This window comes from Dipodomys merriami, unplaced genomic scaffold (assembly GCF_024711535.1).
Source record: "Dipodomys merriami isolate MVZ:Mamm:240054 unplaced genomic scaffold, mDipMer1.0.p SCAF_90, whole genome shotgun sequence".
NCBI lineage: Eukaryota > Metazoa > Chordata > Mammalia > Rodentia > Heteromyidae > Dipodomys > Dipodomys merriami.
The window spans coordinates 383,087-406,335 of record NW_027206513.1 but is presented as its reverse complement, the minus strand read 5'-3'; the positions used below and the strand labels follow the sequence as shown (position 1 = coordinate 406,335).

Sequence of the window (23,249 nt, the reverse complement as noted above, 5' to 3'; positions counted from 1 at the left end):
TGCTAGCTCAAAAGCAGCCCAGGGACAGAATCCAGGCCCTGAATTCACACCTCAGGACCAGCACACACATAAAAAAGGTAGTAATGGTTTTCAGAAAGCTTTTCATAAGAATGTGGATAGGAACCTTTATTATTTAAAATATATTTAAAATATATTGTTATGTATATATACATCATATATATTCACTTATACACCATATATATATATATACATACACATATACATCATATATCTTACACATACTATTTTGCATCTGTTCTCCCCCGCTTGGACCACCTCTCATCACGGTGTCAGGACCCTCTCACCTCGGTCCCACATCCATCCATCCTTAGGTCAACTGAGGAAATGAACCTCGTTTCCTCAGTAATTTCCTTCCCCATTAGAAAACAAATTGCAGGAAAGCAAAAGCCCCAGCTCGCCCTGTTCCAGGATGCTCACAAATCAGGTAAGGCTCAGCCAGGGATGGTAAGTGCAGGATGACTTAAAACCTGCTCCACTAGATGCTTCGGTGGCGGATAGAGACATTCTGCGCAGGCGCGAATTTGGCCCCGCCTTCGAGTGACGTTACACAGCCGTTACCGCGCTGTGGCGTCTTGACGCGCGCAATTTAAAACCAGCTCTTGAGCCGCGGAAGGCAAGATGGGTCCCCCAGGCACTGGTGAGCCCGGGTTGGAGGGAGTTGCGGCGTTCAGGTGGAGACTTCGAGTGGTGCTCTGGCTGGATGGCTAGCAGTAGAGCCTGGGAGGGGAGTGCGCGCATGCTCATCTCGGTTCTCGGTGCGCCGGCGGCGGGCAGGCGCGCGTGTGTGGGAGCGCAGGCCGGACCCCGGCCTCAGGGCGGGCGGGAAGGCGCGGCCGGGGGGACGCCCATCAGGATGCGTCTCCTCCGGCGTTTGTTCCGGCTCTCCGAGAGCTCGGATCAGCTCCTCTCGGTACACTTTGCCCGATTTCTGTTCGCAAAGGAAACTTTGTGTTGTTGTTTGGTTTTGTTTTTGCTCTTCTGGAGAACCCCTTAGCTTCGGGGCCATGGAAGCGTCGTGGTCACACGCATTTATTGATAGGAAAGCATTGAGTGGACGTGGGATTTCTGTCCTTTTAAGGGCTGTGTGCTAGCTGGGTTATGGGAAGGCCAGCGCTGCTGTCCCGAGTCTGGCTAAAGAAAAATTCAGGCACGGTTAGTAAAACAGTGACAGTGATAGTAAAGCTTATTCAGAACGGACTACACTTCCAGTAAGCTAAAAGGCCTTTTCCAGGGTGAGAACGACAGCATTAGCCCTTGGGGTTTAAATACTTACTGAGATATTGTCTGTGAGAAAGTTCTAGGTCCAAGTCCAGCCTACAGGATTGACGTCACCTGGTAAGCAAGTGTTCTGAGGTCGATTTACAGAATTATAATGTACAAATGAATATAGGTCCTACTGATCTATGAGTCTACGTTTTTGTTTTATAAATGACCTATGATTCCATGCATTCTTGTCTGTTTGCTTTAGGTTGAAATACTCTTCAATTCTTAGGACTCAAAAACCTCTTATGACATCTATGACTTTGGTGGGATTTTTAAAAAAAATTTAACTTGTTATTATAAAGGTAATGTATAGATGAGTTACCGTGTTGTAAGTCAGGTAATGAGTACCCTTCTTTTTGGACAGTATCACCCCTTCCTTTGCTCTTTCCCAGTTTCCCCCTCCCATTCCTACCCACAAGTTGTATAGTTCATTTCCAACATACTTTCTACTGAGTATGCTGCTGCATTTTATCTTCACATAGGCTGGTCACCTGTGAGTCTCTAAGACCTTGTATTCTCTTCCCAAGGTCACTAATTATGTCTTTCCTTTTTAAGGACTGGAGGCCTTGAAGAAACTCCATTTTAGATTTCCTTTGCATAGCCTCATCTCTTTTGTCTAAGAGCAATCTAACAGTTGGAGAGACAGACATTGCAACAAATAGTTGGAAGGAAGAAGGGAAGACTTCAGTGTTGTGGTTGATGCTAGCAGAGTATGAAGGCTCTTTTAGATTAGGGACTTAGGGAAGAGATTTAAGCAGAGACTTAGGAACATGTTTGAGGCAGAAGCATGTACAAAAATGAGAAGTCAGGAAAGAGCCTGGTTTGGGTAGGACTGAACTAGAACATTGTTATTAAGCTCACTGAATGATGCTAGGTAGGGCCTGTTAGGCCTTACTTGGTAAGACAGGTAGGGCCTGTTAGGCCTTGGTAAGAGGTTTGGAAACTTGAGTTACATTTCAGACATGGTTAAGTTTGAGTTATTGTAAAGATGCTTGGGTGAAGGAATCAGCCAGTTGGGTAAGAGTTTGGCACTCAGGAGTAACATATGGAAGAGAAAAAAATGTACTACTGTATTATCATTATCAGCATAGATTGTAAACCCTTGGGAACTGGTGAGAGTATAGAAAGACCTTGTATTGAGTGTACTCAGGACCAATATTTAAAGGCTGGGTAAAGAAAGATGTGCTGAAAAAACTCAAGAGGGGGATATAGAAGCCAAGTGTGTTTCTAGAAGGAAGGGAGTATCAGCTGTTCTAAATGCTCCTGAATCTCAAGAGAGATGATGCCAGAGAAGTGACCAGATCCTATAACAACATGGAACTTGTAGTTTATGATGACAAGACTGCTTTCTTTCTTTCTCTCTTTCTCTCTTTCTCGCTTTCTCGCTTTCTGTTTCTCTTTTTCTCTTTCTCTCTTTCTCTCTCTTTCTCCCTTCCTTCCTTCCTTCCTTCCTTCCTTCCTTCCTTTCTTTCTTTCTTTCTTTCTTTCTTTCTTTCTTTCTTTCTTTCTTTCTTTCTTTCTTTTCTTTCTTTCTTTCTTTCTTTTTCTTTCTTTCTCTTTCGTCATGGGGCTTGAACTCTTAGCCTGAGCACTGTTCCTCAGCTGTTCAGCTCAAGGCTAGCACTCTACTACTTGAGCTACAGCGCCATTTCCGGTTTTCTGGTGGTTTATTGGAGATAAGAGTTTCACGGACTTTCCTGCCCTGGCTGGCTTTGAACCATGATCCTCAGATCTCAGCCTCCTGAGTAGCTAGGATTACAGGTGTGAGCCACCGGCACCTGGCTAAAGACTGTTTTCTTGAAGTAGTAAAGATGAAAACCAGATACAAGGGATTGAAAAATAGTGGGAGACAAAAGGAGATACAAGGAAATATTTTGAGCTCAGTAACATCTGTTAAGAGAATAAATGCATTGTTAAAGGCAAAGGTGGAAAGATTTAAAGGATTAAAACATGCCTGTAATTCTCAACTTTAGTTCCTTTGACAAGTTCCTCTTTCAGTGCTTCCCATTTTTGTTAGTCTCTAAAGATCCAGTTCCTTTCCTTAACTTGCAGTGCCCACAGCTACACAGTCTCAAGTCCTCTTGATTTTTTTTTTTTCTCTAAAAATGTCTCTTGGCTAGGAAGGTGGCTCAGTGGTAGAGTGCTTGTCTTGCATGCATGAGGCCTTGGGTTCAATTCCTTAGCACCACATAAACAGAAAAAGCCAGAAGTGGTACTATGGCTCAAGTGGTAGAGCGCTAGCCTTGAGCTGAAGAACAGAGGGACAGTGCCCAGGCCCAGAGTTCAAGTCCCATGACCGACAAAAAAAAAAGTCTCGTCCTATTTTGTCAATTTTTTGTTCATTTTGGCTTCAAGTGAGTTATGTTGTTAACTACACACTTAAACTTGTAGGGAGCTATTAGGGGATTATGCAGGGTCCTTACGTGTGTTCCTGTTTATCCCCATTTCCCTTTCCTTCCCTTCATATAGTCAGTCATTTAGTGGTGCTAGGGATCAAACCTGGGCCTGGTGCATACTAGGAAAGCTCTATACCACTGGGCTATATCCCCAGTCTTACTTTGTAAATGTGTTCCTATGAAGTATGTCATATTGTATATGCATATATTTTTTCTTTGTATCATCAATTACAAACAAACTCAGGTTTGTGCTTTTCTTTTTTTTTTTTTTTTAATTTTTTTTATTGTAGAGATACTATACAGAGGGTTACAGTTACATGAGTGAGGTAATGAGTACACTTCCACTTCCTCTTGAACATTGTTACCCCCTCCATTGTTTTCCCCCTACCATCCCCTCCCTCCCTCCCTTCCCCAAGGTTCTTTTTTTTTTTTTTTTTTTTGATCGTGATTAAGTGATTACTTAATTTCCGGAAATTCACAGTATTGTGGAATAATGATGCTCATTTAAAGTCACAAGTTCATTCTAACTTTCCTGGAGCAAATTGTCTATCACAGTCTGTAATATATAACGGTGCTCATATGTTATATACCATATATGTGATCAGCAGCATGGGGATATTTAGTAGTGGTTCAACCAGATGAGTGGGAGTTCTTTGTTTCTTAAGTCCTGTTAGTTTTGTCATATCACCTAACATTTTGGATTCATCATCCACTTATCAGGGAGACCATGTACTGTTTGTCTCTTCGTTCTTGGCTTACCTCGCTCAACATGATTCCTTCTAGCTCCATCCATTTCCCTGCAAATGCCATTATTTTGTCATTTCTAATGGCTGCATAATATTCCATTGTGTATAGATACCACAATTTTTGGATCCATTCATCTGTGGTGGGGCATCTAGGTTGTTTCCATATCCTAGCTATTGCGAACAGTGCTGCAATAAACATGGAGGTGCACGTGTCCTTGTATATTGGTTCCTGTTGTTCAGGGTAGATGCCTAGAAGTGGTATGACTGGGTCGTAAGGGAGGTCAATCTTTAGCTTTCTAAGGACCCTCCAGACTGCTTTCCAAAGTGGTTGTATGAGTGTACATTCCCACCAGCAGTGTAATAGCGTTCCTCGTTCTCCACATCCCCTCCAGCATTTGTCGTTGGCTGATTTGTGGATGTGGGACATTCTGACTGGGGTAAGGTGGTATCTCAGGGTTGTCTTTATTTGCATTTCCTTCACCACCAGGGATGATGAACATTTCCTCATGTGTTTCTTTGCCATTTTTATTTCTTCATTTGAGAAGTCCCTCTTTAGTTCCCTTGCCCATTTAGTAATTGGTGTGTTGGGTTTGGGAGGGATTAGTTTCTTGAGTTCCCTGTATATACAGGATGTTAACCCCTTGTCTGATATATTGCTGGTAAATATTTTTTCCCAATTAGTTGGTTGTCTTTCTAGCTTGGTTGCGATAGCTTTATCTGTGCAGAAGCTTTTTATTTTAAGGTAGTCCCATTTGTCGAGTCTCTCTCCAATTTGTTGTGACCCTGGGACTCTGTTCAGGAAGTTCCTTCCTGTGCCTATTAGTTCAAGTGTCTCTCCTACTCTGTCCTGCAGTAGTTTCAGAGATTCAGGTTTAATGTTAAGGTCTTTAATCCATTTTGAGTTGATGTTGGTGCATGGTGATAGGCTGGGGTCCACTTTTAGTTTTCTGCATGTGGCTGCCCAGTTTTCCCAGCACCAGCGGTTGAAGAGGCTGTGTTTCTTCCATTGTATGTCTTTGGCTCCTTTGTCGAATATCAGCTGGCTGTAGGCCTGTGGATTTATTTCTGGATCTTCTATTCTGTTCCATTGGTCTTCGGGTCTGTTTTTGTGCCAGTACCATGCTGTCTTTGTTATTATAGCTCTGTAGTAGAGTTTGAAGTTCGGCATGGATAGCCCTCCCATATTGTCTTTATCCCCTAGAATTGTTTTGGCTATTCTAGGTCTTTTGTTGTTCCATATGAATTTTTGGACTGTTTTCTGTATTTCAGTGATGTACGTCATTGGGATTTTAATAGGAATTGCGTTGAATTTGTATATTAGTTTTGGAAGTATTACCATCTTTACTATATTAAGTCGGCCTATCCAGGAGCATGGGAGGTCTTTCCATTTCCTAGTGTCTTCTGCAATTTCTTTCTTTAACTTTTTATAGTTCTCATTAAATAGTTCTTTTACATCTTTGGTTAGGTTAATTCCTAAATATTTTATTTTTCGGGAGGTTATTGTGAATGGGGTTGCTCCCTTTATTTCCCTCTCTTCCTGTACATTATCAGTGTATAGGAAGGCAACTGATTTTTGTGGGTTTATTTTGTATCCTGCTATTTTGCCAAAGTGATTTATGATTTCTAAGAGTTTGGGGATGGAGTTTTTGGGATCGTGGAGGTATAGTATCATGTCGTCTGCAAAAAGGGATAGTTTAACTTCTTCTTTTCCTATGAGGATAGGTTTGTGCTTTTCTTTTTAAATTTTTTCTTATACTGTTAAGAATCAAACTCAGAGCCTTGTGCTCTACCACTTAACAGGTTTGAGTTCTTCCATTTAAAATTTCTCCAGCTAGTAACTGATAGAGGGAGGTTTAAAGCAAGGTTTTCTGATTCTTTTTATCTGTCGTGGGGCTTGAACTCTGGGCCTGGGCACTGTCCCTCAGCTCTTCAGCTCAAGGCTAGCACTCTACCACTTGAGCTACAGTGCCACTTCTAGTTTTCTGGTGGTTGCTTTGAGATAAGAATGACATTCCTGGGCTGGGAAGGTGGCTCAGTGGTAGAGCGCTTGCCTTGCAAGCCTGAGGCCCTGGGTTCGATTCCTCAGCACCATATAAGCAAAAAGAAAAAAGCCGGAAGTGGCGCTGTGGCTCAAGTGGTAGAGCGCTAGCCTTGAGCTGAAGAGCTGAGGGACAGTGCCCAGGCCCAGAGTTCAGGCCCCACAACCGGACCCCAAAAAAAAAAAAAAAAAAAAAAAAGAATGACATTCCTGCCCAGGCTGGCTTTGAACTTGGATCCTCAGATCTCAGCCTCCTGAGTAGCTAGGATTATAGGCGTGAGCCACCGGTGCCCAGCTTTCTGATTCTTAAATTTGGAAACTTTCACCCTTGGAAAGTTTTCTGAGTTCATCTCCTAGGGATCTTTGTTTCTTTTCCAATCACTGTAAGTTATAGGTAGTCACTATGATAATTAAACCTTGGGTCTTGTCACTAACAGTAGTTGAACCACTCTGTACTTCAATTTTAAGTATCCTTCAATTTTAAGTATACTTCAATTTAAGTATCCTTCTCAATAGCAGCCTGTCTTTCCAGCTCACTTTTTTTTTGGGGGGGGTGGTACCTGGGTGCTGTCACTGAGCTTTTTTTGTTCAAGGCTAGTAGTGCTTTACTACTTAAGCCACACCCTACTTCTGGCTTTTTGAGGGTTAATTGTAGATAAGGTTCTAATAAACTTTCTTGCCAGGCTGACTCTAAACTGTGATCCTCAGGTCTCAGTCTCTTCAGTAGCTCGGGTTATAGGCATGAGCTACCAATGCCTAGCAACTTACTTCCTCTTAAAGGCTGACTAAAGCAATCTTCTGTTCCAGCAGACCTGTATTCTATCCTTGATGACTATTTCAGACCTTCCTTTCTCTCCTTCAATCTGGAATACTTTCTCTTCAACCTTCCTTGTAGCTGCTGAGTTTTTTTGTTCTTACTTGCTTCCTATTTTAAATGAAAATAGAATATGACAAGTTCCTACTGTCCTGCTCCCATACCTGCATCCAGCCTGTGTATTCTACCTTACTTCCAGTTGATGGGGATTGTTTCCTTGTGTTCTTAATACGGGCAGTCCTGTATTTTAAGCAAGTAAGTAATGTTTGGAGTACATTGCTCAGTACCTCTGTGTGTGTGTTTGTGTGTGTGTGTGTGTGTGTGTGTGTGTGTGTGTGTGTGTGTGTGTGTGTGTGTGTGTGTGTGTCTTATGTAATCCTGCCACAGCCTCCCAAGTGCTAAGATTACAGATACACACTAGTTTGGTAACTTTTGTATGACCTCTATTGTAATCTGTATAATGCCTTACCATAAGATGTCCAGAAACTGTAAATATGTTACTTTCCATAGTGAAAGGGATTTTGCAGATATGAAATTTAGGGTCTTGAGATGAGATAATGATCTTGGACCATCTGAGTAGAACCAGTGGTCCTTATAAGTGGTAGGTGGGTCAGTCAGAGAAGATGTGATTAGAGGAACGAAAGGTTGAATTGATAAGAGGAAGTAACCAGGAGCCAAGAAATGAAGGCAGCTGCTAAAAGCTTTTTGGAAAAGACATGGAAACATTTTCCTCTAAATCTTCCAAAAAGTGTGCTACCTTGCTAACATCTTGGTTTGAGACTTGTAACTTCCAGACTTTCAAGAAAAAAATAAGTTTTTTTTAAAATCTTTTTTTTTTGTTTGTTTGTTAGTCGTGGGGCCTGAACTCTGGGCCTGGGCACTGTCCCTCAGCTCTTCAGCTCACCACTTCCGGCCTTTTCTGCTTATGTGGTACTGAGGAATCGAATCCAGGGCCTCATGCATGCAAGGCAAGCACTCTACCACTGAGCCACCTTCCAGCCCCAAAATGTGTGTTGTTTTACACTATTAAATTTGAAGTAATTTGTTACAGCAGGATTTTTCATGTTAAAAATTGATTTCTTGCTCTCCCAACTCCTTTAATCATAGCTCCTTCCTCCCTTTCATAGCAAAAGTCTTTGAAAACCTGATCTGAGTTTCCTGTCTCTACTTCCTGTTGTTCCATCCTCTCAGGCTATTCCAATTTGACTTTCCCCTCCACTGCTATAGGAAAACTATATATGTGAAGATCTCCAGTAACCTCTAGGTTGTAGATCCAGTGGTCAGTTCTCAGTCATTATCTAATTTGATCTGTCACCTACAATAGACATTGCTTACTCATGCACTATCCTCCCTTACAGTACCTTCTTTATCTGGTACTAATTAATTTGTCTACATACTTATGCTGGTACAGGGGCTATTTTCATTTCTTTTTTAGTCTGTTCTTATCATGACAGGTAGGGGGATTCTTCGTTTTTTTAAAACTTGAGATAAGGGTCCCACTAATTTTTTGCTCTTGTGGCCTCAAACCATAATGTTCTCAGTGTGCTCCTGAAAGCACTGGGATTGCAGACATGAGCCACTGCACTTGACATTTTGGTTTCTTTTAATTCACAAGATTTTTTCCCCCTGTGGTAAGATTAGAGTTCAAACCTTTTTTCCTTTTTTTTTTTTTGATGCCAGAACTGGGTTGAACTCATGGCTTTCTCATTTGCCTTTCTTGCTCACAAGTGGTATTCTTACTACTTGAGCCTTACCTCTAGTTTGACTTTTTACAAGTAAATTGGATGTGGAGTTTCACAGACTTTTCTGCCCTGGCTGGCTTGAAACCATGATCCTCAAAGTCTTAGCTTCCTGAGTAGCTAGGATTGCAGGCATGAGCCACTGGCACCTAGCTTGACATTGACATTTTTTTTGTACTGGTCCTGGGGCTTGAACTTAGTGCTTGGTCACTATCCACTGTCCTTGAGCTTTTTTGCTCAAGGCTGGTAGGGCGGCTCTACCACTTGAGCCACAGCTGCACTTCCAGCTTTTTGGGGGGGTTAATTAGAGATATAATTGGAGTCTCATGGACTTTCCTGCCCAGGCTGGCTCTGAACCATGATCCTCAAATCTCAGCCTCTTGAGTAGCTAGGATGTTGGGCATGAGCCACCGACATTGGGTTGATTTGTGTGTGTGTGTGTGTGTGTGTGTGTGTGTATGGGGGTGGGGGTGGGAGTGTGGGAGTGCATGTGTGCTAGTGTATGCCTGTGTTAGGGCTTGAATTTAGAGCCTGGCCACTGCCTCTGAGCTTTTTTGTTCAAGGTTAACACTTTACTACTTGAGCCACTACTCCACTTCTGGCATTTTGGTAGTTAATTGGAGAAGAGTGCCACGGACTTTCCTACCCGTCTGACTTTGAACCTTGATCTCATTTCAGCTTCCTGAATAGCTAGGATTATAGGAATGAGCTACTGATGTCTGGCAACATTGACTTTAAAGAGACTGAGCCAGTTATGTAGTCTACTGCCCCCAATCTAGGGTTGTCTCAGTGTTTCTTTGTAGTATCATTCAATTTATTAATCTCTTGTATTTATTACAAACTGGAAGTTTTAAAGTATTGGTTAAATTTAAACATTTTTACCCAAAATATTTCCTGGATGATGCTAAAACTTGTATCTTATCAGAGTATGAGTAAGTTTTATGTCTCATTTTTAGTGTGGCTACATTTGGCTACTTGCTTAATGTGCTAACTGCTAAATCTAACTGTAAAAAGCTTTTTTTTTTTTTTTTTTTGGTTTTGCAATTAGCAAGTAATCTGTGGGTAGTTCTTTGGAATACTGTATTTATTTTGTATACTTGTGATATTTATTCTCTGCCTTCCCACTAGACATGGAGGAGCAGAGATCTGAATATGACCTGTTCAATTAGAGCCATACTTCATGCTTGCTCAACATCTGTGTCTCCCTTGTCTGACACTATGGGTGACAGGTTTCCATTGTCCTATTGATTTGTGGGTTTATTAGGGACAGCAGTTTCATCTTATCCTTCTTATGCCCACACAGTGATGGGATCAAACCTAGGGCCTGGCACGTGCAAGGCAAGTGCTCTACCACTGTACTACACTGTCTGTACTGTCTTTTTCATCTTTCTATCTTGTTGGGTTCTTGCATTCACAGTATCTTCCAAGTGGCTATTTATTTTATCACCTTTGCTCCATCCTCACCCAAGAAACCCAAACTCTAGAAGGTCTAACATTATGTATTAGAAAAAGAGAAGATCTCATTAGGGAACAAAGCAGTGAGCCTCCACCCAGTACCAGGCCTAAATCCCTTTAGATTCAGGAAATGTTCAGTTGAATGTTTCTTAAGCAAGTGTTGTATTCTTTTGCTGCCAGCCACAATGAATAATTCTTCAGAGACACGTGGACACCCCCACAGTTCCTCCTCACCTTCAGAACGGATGTTCTCAATGCCAATGGCTAGGAAGGCCCCTCTGAGTACATCTGGCACCCCAGTCCTTGAAGACTTTCCTCAGAATGATGATGAAAAGGAGCGAATGCAGCGGAGGCGCTCCAGGGTCTTTGACCTGCAGTTCAGCACAGACTCACCTCGTCTGTTAGCCTCCCCTTCCAACAGGTGAGTGAATCTCTGGACTGGCTTTCTTTTGCGTTTGTGGGCCCTGGCATACTATTCTTATATATTCTGGTGCTGGTTTTTGAAAAGTTCTCATATTGTGGATTCTTGCTAGAGTTTTTGTTTTTGCTGTCCATTTAGGAGTACTGATATTTCTACTACCATCTCTAAATTCACAAACACACAGATTACAGAGCATTACTCCACCTGTATCAAACTATCTACTGAAAATGTGAGTATTTGCTGGTTTATTTAAGATTTTTACATCTGTTTTTTAAGAGACAGATTCTTGCTGTGTAGTTCAGTTGGCCTTGATCTCAAGATCCTCCTGCCTTCGAGGCTCCCAAGTTGCTGGGATTTTGGGCATGAACCACTGCCCAGCTAGAATCAGGGGAAATTTAGCTTTCTTGATTCTGTGGAGGGTGTTTGATAATTATTTTACTCTCCAGTGTTGCTTCTTAATGCTGATGTACTTCAGTGTGGTTTTGCAGCATTTTCTCAAAACTCCTTATAGGTAGCCGCTACCTACAGTATATCTAGAGAGGGTAAATGGCATAAATTTTGGAGCCAGCTTGACTTAGAGCTCTGTCTCTTCCATTTATAAGCCAGACGACTGGAAAAATCACTCACCTTCCTGCCACAGGCTCCTCCTCTGTAAAGTGAGAATAAGGATAGTAACTGTTTCATAGATCATTCTGAGAATGATTGAGCCCCTTCCTGCACAGTACTTAGAGCAGAGCCACTGCACAGTGGGCACTCAGGAACTGTGTGTTTTTACTCTTTAGACTCTAAGAGAGGAAGATAAACATGTAGGTTTGGCTTTGTTGCCTAGTGTTGGTAGGAATTTAGATCAGTGGTAAAACTTGAGTATTCAGAATAGCATTATTTTCAAGAGTCTAAACTAAATAACCTTTCTACAATTTTCTGTTTTCAGAAAATCACCACCAAGAATGCTTTTGGGTTGCACTTGATTGATTTTATGTCAGAGATTCTTAAACAAAAGGACACGGAACCAACTAACTTTAAAGTAAGAAGGATATGCACTTTCTCTTACAATTGATCTAATATTAATTATTTCTAATGCTTAGCATAAAACAATGAAATTCTGCAAATACTTTCCCCATTGCAATAGTTATTTTACTTTCTTTAACAGATGAAATGCAGAGAAGACAGATATGTTTATCCCATTAGTCTTAAGGGCATCTGTTACTTTTTTTCCTTGGGACAAATAAACATTTTATGAAACTTGCTAGATTTTGCTTATTTAGCACTGCATTTTTTTCTGCCTATTCATGAATATAGCTCTACTTGTTTGACTAGGTGGCTGCTGGCACCCTGGATGCCAGCACCAAGATCTATGCTGTGCGTGTGGATGCTGTCCATGCTGATGTGTACAGAGTCCTTGGGGGACTGGGCAAAGATGCACCAACCCTTGATGAAGTAGAGGACCATGGTGCAGGTATGGGTTGGAATCTGGATTTAAGGGGCTTATTTTAATGTATTTCCAAATAGTAATTTGGGTGACATATTGGAGTGAAGTCATAAGAAATCAGTTATATCATTTTATTAAATCATTCAGAAGAATATATAGTTTATATAAGAAAATCACAGAAATCTTGCCTACTTGATTATATAGAGAAATCATGGTTAATAATAATTGCTAAATCATAATTAATGATCATAGATAATTTCTTTTTCCCTCTGTCCTTCTCCCCCCCTCCTCCCCTTTGAGAGGATTTCACATGTTTAAATTCTGGTCACTCCTTATGGTTTTGAAGTACTTGAATTAGTAAAATCAGTCACTTGCTTCTGAGCAGTTCTTGCGGTACACAGTCTTATTCTTCATTGTAGATGGAAGTGCTACTGAAACAGGAACAACCAAAAAGGCCCCAAAACCAAAGAAGAAGCATTCATACAAAACCATCGAGCAGAATGTAAACAACCTCAATGTCTCTGAAGCAGAGAGAAAGTGTGAGGTGAGGAAGGGTATGCATACTGTGGTCTGTCTAATTCAGGTTTTCAGGAGCTGAGATTTAGCAAGGCTAAGCCTGCCTTGCTGGTCTGTGCTTGTTCAAGCCTCAGGAAGTAAGCTACTCATCTGGTTTCTCTGACTATCAATTCCTTAGCTTTATAATGATTAAAAGAGATTGATAATTACAGAGAAATCTGATGCTCAAACATTTAACTTTATTTTCAAGTATATGTAGCAGTGGTGATAATAATGTTTATTGTACTCACTCTGGGAACCATATGCTTTTGTGAGCCAGACTGTGTTAACTCTCATAGTCCTCACAGCATCCTTGTTACTTTAATAAAAAGGAAACTAAAGCACAAAACTATTAAGTAACATGCTCGAGATAATATGTCTAGTATAAAAGCTAGTATTTGAAGCGAAATGGTCTCTCAAACAGCCTATTATCTAGCAGGTCCTAAGAAATATACTTAAAGAATGCTTATTAAGGGGACTGGAAATATGGCTTAGTGGTAGAGTGCTTGCCTAGCATGCATGAAGTCCTGGGTTAAATTCCTTAGTACCACATAAACAGAAAAAGCCAGAAGTGGCTCTGTGGCTCAAGTGGTAGAGTGCTAGCCTTGAGTAAAAGAAGCTCAGGGACAGTGCCTAGGCCCTGAGTTCAAGCCCCAGGACTGGCAAACAAAACAAAACAAAAACCCAAATAAATATAAATAAACAAATAGAATGCTTGTTAAAGAATTAACAAGCATTGCTCGTTTAAAGCAAATGGTGTTCTAATTTTATTTTCTTAATTTTGCTTCTAAAAATACTGTTTTTAGGGGCTGGGAATGTAGCTTAGTGGTAGAGTGCTTGCAGGCATGCATGAAGTCCTGGGTTCAATTCCTCAGCACCACATAAACAGAAAAAGCCAGAAGAGGCACTGTGACTCAAGTTATATAGAGTGCTAGCCTTGAGCAAAAGAAGGTCAGGACAATGCTTAGGCCCTGAGTTCAAGCCCCAGGACTGGCAAAATGATGGTTTTTAGCTGGGTGTGCTGGTGGCTCACGCCTGTAATCCTAGCTACTCAGTAGGCTGAGATCTGAGGATCACAGTTCAAAGCCAACCCAGGCAGGAAAGTCCATGAGACTCTTCTCTCCAATTAACCACCAGAAAACAGGAAGTGGCGCTGTGGCTCAAGTGATATAGTGCTCACCTTGGGCTGAAGAGCTGAGGGACAGCACCCAGGCCCAGACCGAAGGGGGAAATACATATATATATATAATGTAGTTTTTAACTGGGTAAGGTGGCACACTAGAAATCCTAGCTACTTGGGAGACTGAGATTGGTATAATCACAGTTCAAGGTTAGGCCAGACACAATAAGTTCCCAAGACCCCATCTTAACCAATCAAAAAGCTAGGCATGGTGGTATCTACCTGTCATCCCAGCTCCTTGGGAAGTGTAAATAGGAGGACTGGTTCAGCCTGGCCCAGGTGAAAACCAAGACTCTATTAACAAAATACAGAAAGCAGAAAGGCTGGGGTATGGCTCAAGTGGTAGAGTGCCTGCCTGGCCTGCATAAGGCCCTGAGTTCAAACTCCAATACCAATAAAAATAGCAAATAAGCCAAGTATCAGTGGCTCATGCCTATAATTGTAGCTACTCAGGAGGCTGAGATCTGAGGATCGAGGTTCAAGACCAACCTGGGCAGGAAAGTCTGTGAGACTCTTAGCCAGAAGCAGAGCTGTGGCTCAAGTGGTAGAGTGTTATTCTGAGCAAAGGAAGCTCAGGAACAGCATCTAGGCCATGAGTACAAGCCTCAGGACTAACACACACATACAAAAGCAAATAAACTAATGTTTTTAGTGCTGGGTTTGTAACTTAACATGTGTGAAATTCTGGGGGTATAAAAGAAATTGAGAGTTGAGTGCTGTGACTTATGCCTATAATCCTAGCTACTTGGAAAGCTGAGATTGGGAGGATTGTGGTTTGAGTCCAGCCCAGGCAGAAAAATGTTTAAAAGATGCATTCTCAATCAAGATTTGGGTATAGTGGTCATACCTTTTAGCTATGACAAGAAGCCTAAAATAGGTGGATCACAGTTCAGGCACTTTCCCAGGCAAGAAGTAAGATCTTGTTGGTAAATTCTAACCAAACTGGTAGTAAAGCCAAAATTCCCCAGCAGGACAAAGTGGAGAAGAGAATAGGGAGATTGGGAGGATTGTGGTTTGAGTCCAGCCCAGGCAGAAAAATGTTTAAAAGATGCATTCTCAATCAAGATTTGGGTATAGTGGTCATGCCTTTTAGCTATTACAAGAAGCCTAAAATAGGTGGATCACAGTTCAGGCACTTGCCCAGGCAAGAAGTAAGATCTTGTTGGTAAATTCTAACCAAACTGGTAGTAAAGCCAAAATTCCCCAGCAGGACAAAGTGGAGAAGAGAATAGGTGGGTTGGGAGCTAAAAGACAGTAGCTTAATTGGTACACAAATAAGTCCCTTGACTCTGTGTGTGTGTGTGTGTGTGTGTGTGTGTGTGTGTGTGTGTGTGTGTGTGTGTGTGTGTGTGTGTGTGTGTGTGTGTGTGTGTGTGTGTGTGTGTGTGTGTGTGTGTGTGTGTGTGTGTGTGTAGATAGGTAAGTAGGTAGGTAGGTAGATAGATGATAGATAGATATAGAGTGCACTGTTATGTAAAACATCCATTGGGGAATTTATAAAACAACACAGGGATTAATATTACTATTCTTTCACCATCCTTGTAGATTTGAATTTTTTCATAAGAATTAGAAAAACAAATGTTCAAATGGGAGGAGAGAGAAAGGAATGAAGACACTGAAATAGGTCATTGTCTAGAAGACTTGCTACAGTTTGGGGTAACAGATAGCAAAAATGAAAGTAAGGTTGAGTAAGAACTAGCAGCATGGGGCTGGGAAGATGGCTCAGTGGTAGAGCGCTTGCCTTGCATGCTCGAGGCCCTGGGTTCAATTCCTCAGCACCACATAAGCAAAAAAGAAAAAAAGCCAGAAGTGGCGCTGTAGCTCAAGTGGTAGAGTGCTAGCCTTGAGCTGAAGAGCTGAGGGACAACGCCCAGGCCCAGAGTTCAGGCCCCACGACCGGACCCCCCCCCCAAAAAAAAAAACTAGCAGCATATTTCATTGATTACAACAGATTTGTGGAGATGATATCGTTGATGGCTGCAGAAGAGAGGAGGGAGCTACTGGCCAGTGATTGAAGGCTATTGAGAAGCAGCAGCCACTACAGAAGGCTGAGGGGGAAGTATACCCTGGAGAGTTCATGCTTGAGCTCTATCAGGGCCACTCAGACTGATACATTGCCCTTCCTTCTTCTGGGCCTCCCCAGATTTTGTCCTATTTTTCCTTGAAATGAAATACTAAGGAATAAGACTTTGTCAGGTAGGTTTGAGGTTTAGAGAACCACAAATTATGATACTCAATTTTTTCCTTCTCCTAACACCTCCAGTTTCACTCCCTGAGAGTGATATTGTCCCCTTGGGAATGCATGAGTTAGAGCAAGCAGGTAGAAAGAACCTTCAGAAAAGAAATGGGCAGACTAGGGAATTGTAATGGTAACTGACTGACTGTGGCTAAAGGACCCTGATGGGGGTGGGGGTAGGTGGGATGGGGGGGTAAGGGGAGTGGGTAATGTCAGATCCTGGAAGTAGAAGATGGCATATCATCTGAATGAGAATGTCAACTGACTAGATTGTAGTCTGGGCAATGCAGAACTGATGTGTCTGAGGGTCTTTTTTAAAGTCAAATAGAGGGCAGTAATATCAGTCCCAGTGGTCTCAAAACAAATAATGGTGAGGGTGGGGAAGTAGGACCCTGCTGGGTTCACTCTAGTGGTGGAGTAGAGCAGGTCTGGACTACTCTGAGCTGCTTGGTGTCCCCAGTCTATAAAGGAGTTGCATAGGCTGGGAGAAGCCAGAAGAAGGTGGGGTTACTGAAGACTAGGCTGGTAGAGAGAGGTAGCAAATGAGAGAGAGAGAGAGAGAGAGAGAGAGAGAGAGAGAGAGAGAGAGAGAGAGAGAGAGAGAGAGAGAGTGATTTTCCTATTGGATGTGCACGATGGTAAAGGTAGATGGTATAAGTTCATGTCCTGGTCCCTTGTGTTAGCTGCGTCACCTGGGAAAAGAGTCTGTGTCTCTGCTTACTGTAAAAACAGGTGAAGCTGACCTCCTCCACATTGAGTTTGTGTTAGTGGGTCAGTTAATGTCAAGAGGCTTTATATATGATGATATGCTAAACACATTTGAAGTGATATTATTGGTTTTAGGGATCCATTGTCTGGGAAGTGTTTCTAGATGGAGGTATAAGCAAAAGTCACAGAGTAAGAAAGTTCTGGTTCTTTGAGGGGCTGGAAAGTACATGTTTACCTAGAGACAAGGATTTACTTAAAAATTTATTAGTCTTTCCCATACAGTCTGTTGTCTGCCCAGTCCCTTGACTGACACTTCTTTACTGTGAATCTTTGACTCAAAAGGTTTCATTTATCTAAACTGTGCTGTCAGCGATAATTCATTTTTCCATTGATTTACTCTGGAATCTAACTCTGATCTGCTTGAAAGAACCACTGTCCTCACACTGGTATAATTCTAGACAGTAGTGAAGAAATAATTGGGTGTGGTGGTTCACATCTTTAATCTTAGCTACTTGGGAGGCAGAGATGGGAAGATCTAGATTCAATAACAGCTCAGAAAAGAAGTTATTAGCAAGATCCTATCTCATAAAAACAAAAACAAGCCAGGGCTGGCAATTGGTTTAGAGCACCTGCCTAGCAAAGTTGGGGCCCTGAGTTCAAACCCCAGTACCACCCCTCCTTTTAAAACCAAGCCAGGCTTCGGACTACATACTGTAGAGGCAAAGGAGGAAGATAGCTGTCGTAAGTCTGACCTAGACAAAAGTGCAAAGACCCTACCTATTTTATATGTAGCTACTTAGAGAAAACAATTTGTAGAAGAAGACCAGGAAACAGATACCATTCAGGTGTATTGTAAATAAATAAGATGGATAAGGTATACACTCTTCACAGTGATTGTCTTCTTGGAAAAGAAATGTTTATCCATCTGACCCCTTATGTGGGATTTTACATCATGGATTAGAAAGCCTTTCCCCTTTTTGATCATGTGCAGGCCCAGGGATACACCTGCACAAGAGCAAGATCTAGTGCATGAGTTTGCATTTCCTCTGCTTCCTGCCCTAATTCCTTGGTTCCCTCTCTTTTTTTTTGGGTCCGGTCGTGGGGCCTGAACTCTGGGCCTGGGTGCTGTCCCTCAGCTCTTCAGCTCAAGGCTAGCGCTCTACCACTTGAGCCACAGCGCCACTTCCGGCTTTTTTCTTTTTTCTTATGTGGTGCTGAGGAATCGAACCCAGGGCCTTGAGCATGCAAGGCAAATGCTCTACCACTGAGCCACCTTCCCAGCCCCCCTCTCTTTTTGTACTCAGGTTGATCCCATGTTTCAGAAGACTGCAGCTTCATTTGATGAATGTAGCACAGCAGGAGTATTTCTCTCCACCCTTCACTGCCAGGACTACAGGAGCGAGCTACTTTTTCCTTCTGATGTCCAGATCCTCTCCACTGAAGAACCTCCTGCATTACCAGATTTAGGTTCAGTAGAAATGACAGATTTAAAAGGTAAGTTCAACTATGCTTTTTGTCAGAGCATTTTCTTTTTTTTTTGGTCTTTTTTTTGTTATGAGGCTTGAACTCAGAGCCTGGGTGCTGTCCCTGAGCTCTTTTGCTCAAAGGTAGTGCTCTACTACTTTGAGCACAGCTCTACTTCTGGTTTTCTGGTGGTTAATTGGATGTAAGAGTCTCACAGACTTTCCTGCCTGGGCTGTCTTTAAACTTCGTTCCTCAGATCTCAGCTTCCTGAGTAGCTAGGATTACAGGCGTGAGCCACAATAGCTTGGCTTTTTCTTCTTTTTTGTCAGTTGTGGGACTTGAACTCTGTGCCTGGGCTCTGTCCCTCAGCTCTTCAGCTCAAGGCTAGTGCTCTACCACTTGAGCCATAGCACCACTTCTAGTGGTTTATTGGAGGTAAGAGTTTCATGGACTTTTCTGTCTTTGAACCTGGATCCTCAGATCTCAGCCTCCTGAGTAGCTAGGATTACAGGCTGAGCCACTGGGCACTCGGGTTTTTCTTTTCTTTTCCTTTTTTATGATAGAGTCTTATTTATGTAGCCCAGATTAGCCTCAAACCCAACATTCTCCTGGCTTATCCTGTAATGTTGGGATTATAAATGTGCTCCACCCACCACATATAGCTTTAGGTTGCTTGTGTGTGTGTGTGTGCGCGCATACGTACTCATGCACATCCTCATGTATGTGTGCACCAACAGCAGAATGCTTGGGTGCTTTCCCTTAGCTTTTGTGCTCCAGGCTGGTGTTCTTCCACTGGAGCCACACCTCTACTTCTAGCTTTTGCATGGTGAGTTTTGCTTGGGCTGGCTTTGAACCATAATCCTCAGATTTTAGTCTCTTGAGTAGCCAGGATTACAGGCTGAGCCACTGGCACTCGGCTTTTTCTTTTCTTTTCTTTGAGCCACTGGTATCTAGTTTAGGTCACTTCTTCAAATCACCCAAAAGTTTCCTCTGGAATACCAATAGGAAGTACCTAGCAACCCTCTCACAGCTTTTCCTTTGCTAATCATTGCCTCTTGGTTCTATGGCCTATGTATCTCAGGTATCCATTGGTCAGCTCTCACGATCATAGTCAAGCTCTCCTTGACTTGGTAAGTTTGGATTTTGGAATGAGGCTTAAAGAGACCTCCATCCAGAGAGGTGTTTTTGTTGTTGTTGTTGGTTGTAGCTTGAACTCAGGGCCTGGTTGCTGTCCTGGAGCTTTTTTGCTCAAGTCGAGTGCTCTACCACTTTGAGTCATAGTGCCACTTCCCATTTTCTGGTGGTTAATTGTAGCTAAGAGTCTCATGGACATTCCTTCTCAGGCTGGCTTCAAACTATGATCCTCAGATCTCAGCCTCCTGACTAACTAAGATTACAGGCCTGAGCCACTGGTACCTGGCTTAAGGCCTTGTTTTTACTTGTTCTCAAGCTAAGGGGTCTTAAGGATAAGTGGGTACAATGAATTGTTTTCAAACACTTGCAGAAGTTAAGAACCAACCTGTTCCACTGTCAGTCTGTTATGCTAAATTGCTAAATATTTAACAACCTCCAAATTCTTCACCTTGGCCCAGGGGATCTTTGGAGGATGTTGTGATGGGAAACAGATGGTATGAAGACCAGGCATATGCAGTATGATACCTGGGTATGCCTGTGAATCCCCTATGTGTTGAATGAAGTTGGTCGCCCCCCTTTGGACAGGGTCAAACAGATGTTAATGGCATCTGTTTCGACCTAAATTTGTGCTAGCAGTCTGTTTTTCAAATTCATGCCCTTCCTTGGGGCTCTGATCCTGTGAGGTAGGTCATTTGGAGTTTGTTTTCTTTGGGAGTAAAAATAAGTACCATTATATGCGTATGTACTGCATATGCTTTTAAGAGGAAGTGTTTTTGGATTCCCAACTATCATGTAAGATACAAGGTTTATTTCAGAATCAAATGTCTGCTTTAGATTTTCCCTCCAGCGTTTTACTAACTCTGGGAATGATGGTGTGTAACCTGACTCCAGTGTGATGTGTACCTGTGCATTTGCTTGCTTCCCTGGAACAGTCTGGCCCACAGAAGTTGATGGCCAGCCAGTGTTACTGTTCCAGCTTCCGCTGGAAAACAGTGAGGAGACTGTCCCTCTTGTCCCTGTTATGCCCCCTCATGTCATTCTAGAGGAATATACTTGACCCACCTCTAATCTCTTTGGTTTTGCTGTCCCTCCAGCACCCTTGCAGCAGTGTGTGGAAGATCGCCAACTCTGCCCTTCCTTGGCTGGGTTCCAGTTTACTAAATGGGACAGTGAAACACATAATGAGGTGTGGTCAACTTTTGGACTTACAAGGGCTCAGGGAATTCCTCCAGTGGTTCGTGGTTTCAGTTAGATAGCCTAATATTAGTTATACCCAGTGGGAACCAAAACTGGCCTTGTTTTTACTTAGTTATGGGAACAGAAAATATTTCCTTTGGCACTTCTATAAGGATAAAAATCCTACGTGGGTCAGGGTGGTGTTCTGAACCTAAGAAGAACCATCTTAGGACTGAATGGATTCTGAGGTCAGTTTTATGTTCCTTCTTCTATTTCCCTATGGCAGGGCTGCCCTGCCATTCATTAATGGACATTTTTTGTCAGACTTTCTCTTGAGTGTGGTTATCCAAGTCGCCTCTGGTCTCAGGCTGCTGTCAAGCTCAAAGCATTTCCTGCTCTTGGGGGTTAAGTCTCTTGGCACATAGTTTCCTGAGAAATTGTCATGTGTAAAGCCTTCCTCTGTGTATTTTTAGCAAGGCCCCTTTAACCTACTAACTACAACTTCCAAAAGAAATGATCACCATGGAAAACTGGTTTTTCCAAACATACAATTAATGAATACAGATTCCTGTTTCATGGTTTACAAAATGTGCCTAACACAATACAGCCTCATCCTGTTCTGCACAACGTAAACTTCCTCAGTGACTGCTCTCGTGAGTGCAATGGTTCTGAGAGCTGGGGGGCAGGGAGAGATGGCACAGGGTAAAAAAAAGCTAGAAACTGGAATGTGAACTGGGTGAGCTGGGCAATTGAAGGAATGAGAACTAGAGAATCTTCTTTTGTTCCTCTAGTCTGTGTCAGCTCTCGTTGACAAGTTTAAGAAGAATGATCAGGTATTTGACATGGATGCTGAGGTTGAAGAGAATGATGACAGGGACTTCCTGGATGGACACCAGGAGGATGACTTTTACGCCAGTGATGAACAAGACCATTCCGCAGCTGGGGATAGTGAAGAAATCCAGAGCTGGAAAAAGCCCGGCCAGGTCCAAAGCTTCCAGTAAGTCTCTCAGGGTCCCAGGAAGTTTTCAGAGGTATTTTCCTTTTTTTTTTTTTTTGCCAGTCCTGGGGGTTGAACTCAGGGCCTGGGCTCTGTCCCTGAGCTTCTTTTGCTCAAGGCTAGTACTCTACCACTTGAGCCAGAGAGCCACTTGCGGCTTTTTCTGTTTTTGTGGTACTGAGGAATCGAACCTAGGGCTTCATGCATCCTAGGCAAGCACTGTACCACTAAGACACATTCCCAGCCATTTTTCATGAATTCTAAACAGGTCTGCTGCGGCTATGTGATTTCAGCTCTGGTTGGCTGGGCTATGTGTCACATATACCTCAGATGAACCCCATATCTTATTCACAGTGGAGTCAAATCTGACTTTGTATGTTGGCTAAGCCACCTTGGTGACCGGGGTTTATAAGGATTAGAATCATAAAGTACTGAATAAACTACTATAGAGTACTATGAAGTACTGAATAAACTACTATCTCATAGCTACCTCACTGTGATGGTGGTTATCACATACATTTTCATAGAGTGTTCCCATCACATAATCTGTGTACGCTCACTTTGTGCCATATCCTTGAGTATCAGTGACCGAAACTGGCCTGTTGAATACTGCTTACAGAAAAAAGTGGTGACTTCCTAAAAGGTAAGCAGTGAGTAGAGGTGGGCATTACTGGGTGACCAGATAGGTTGACTTCAAATTACTGTGAGCCAGGCACTAGTAGATACCTTTAATCCCAGCTACTTAGGATGCTGAGATGGAGAATTGAGGTTTGAAGATAGGCAGAAAAGTGTGAAAGACTTTGTCTCTAATTAACCAGCACACACAGAGAAAGCAATCTCATTTTGGAAATATTTAAGAAGCATCTTTTTGGGGGATGTACTGGGGTTTGAGCTCAGCATCTCACTTGTTTTCGGCTGGCTTGCTCAGCTGACACTCGACCACTTTTTTTTTTCCATTTAGTATGCAGTGATTGTATAACAGGAGTTTCATTGTGACATTTCCACATGTGTATCATTCTTCCTGAAAACAGCTTCAACAGGTTTCATTTTTCTATTTTCATACATACAAACAACTACTTCTACATATTCATCCTCATTCATCTTCCTTGTTAGCCCAACCCTTTCTTGCTGATTCACCCATCCTGTGGGCTGTTTTACTTTATTGTAAAAAATTTTTTCTAATGTATATTAATTGCACCAAGGTATTTCACCATGGTATTTCAGACATTCTGTGATGAACTCTTTAAATCACATTTTCACATGTCAGAGAAGAACCTGTGACATCAGGGAGGTGACATCCGAGGGAGTTTTAATAACAGGGTTTCAGCACCTCCCATATTGTTTCAGATAAAGTTTTTCTTTTTTTTTTTTTTTTCTTTTTTTTGGTAATACTGGAGTTTGAATGCAGGACTTTGTACTTGTTAGGCAGATGCTCTATTTCTTTAGTTATTTAGTTCTTCAGTTTCTCAAAAACCAT

The 23,249-nt window shown here is 42.2% G+C and overlaps 1 protein-coding gene across 3 annotated transcripts in view; it reads left to right on the top strand.

The window, feature by feature from the left end:
* Positions 1 to 589: 589 nt before the first annotated feature.
* Positions 590 to 23,249, top strand: part of Ncaph (non-SMC condensin I complex subunit H) — a 50,177-nt gene continuing 27,517 nt past the window's right edge. The window contains exons 1-9 of one of the 3 annotated variants that reach the window (XM_070013366.1): positions 590 to 658; positions 10,653 to 10,893; positions 11,032 to 11,122; positions 11,825 to 11,917; positions 12,211 to 12,349; positions 12,742 to 12,866; positions 18,306 to 18,495; positions 20,694 to 20,785; positions 21,567 to 21,772. In XM_070013366.1, the coding sequence (XP_069869467.1) occupies positions 640 to 658; positions 10,653 to 10,893; positions 11,032 to 11,122; positions 11,825 to 11,917; positions 12,211 to 12,349; positions 12,742 to 12,866; positions 18,306 to 18,495; positions 20,694 to 20,785; positions 21,567 to 21,772 (1,196 nt within the window). In that variant the 5' untranslated portion in view covers positions 590 to 639. Of the gene's footprint in view, positions 659 to 870; positions 932 to 1,122; positions 1,357 to 10,652; positions 10,894 to 11,031; positions 11,123 to 11,824; positions 11,918 to 12,210; positions 12,350 to 12,741; positions 12,867 to 18,305; positions 18,496 to 20,693; positions 20,786 to 21,566; positions 21,773 to 23,249 lie in introns of those variants that run through there. The other 2 variants (XM_070013367.1, XM_070013368.1) reach the window with 2 other exon arrangements.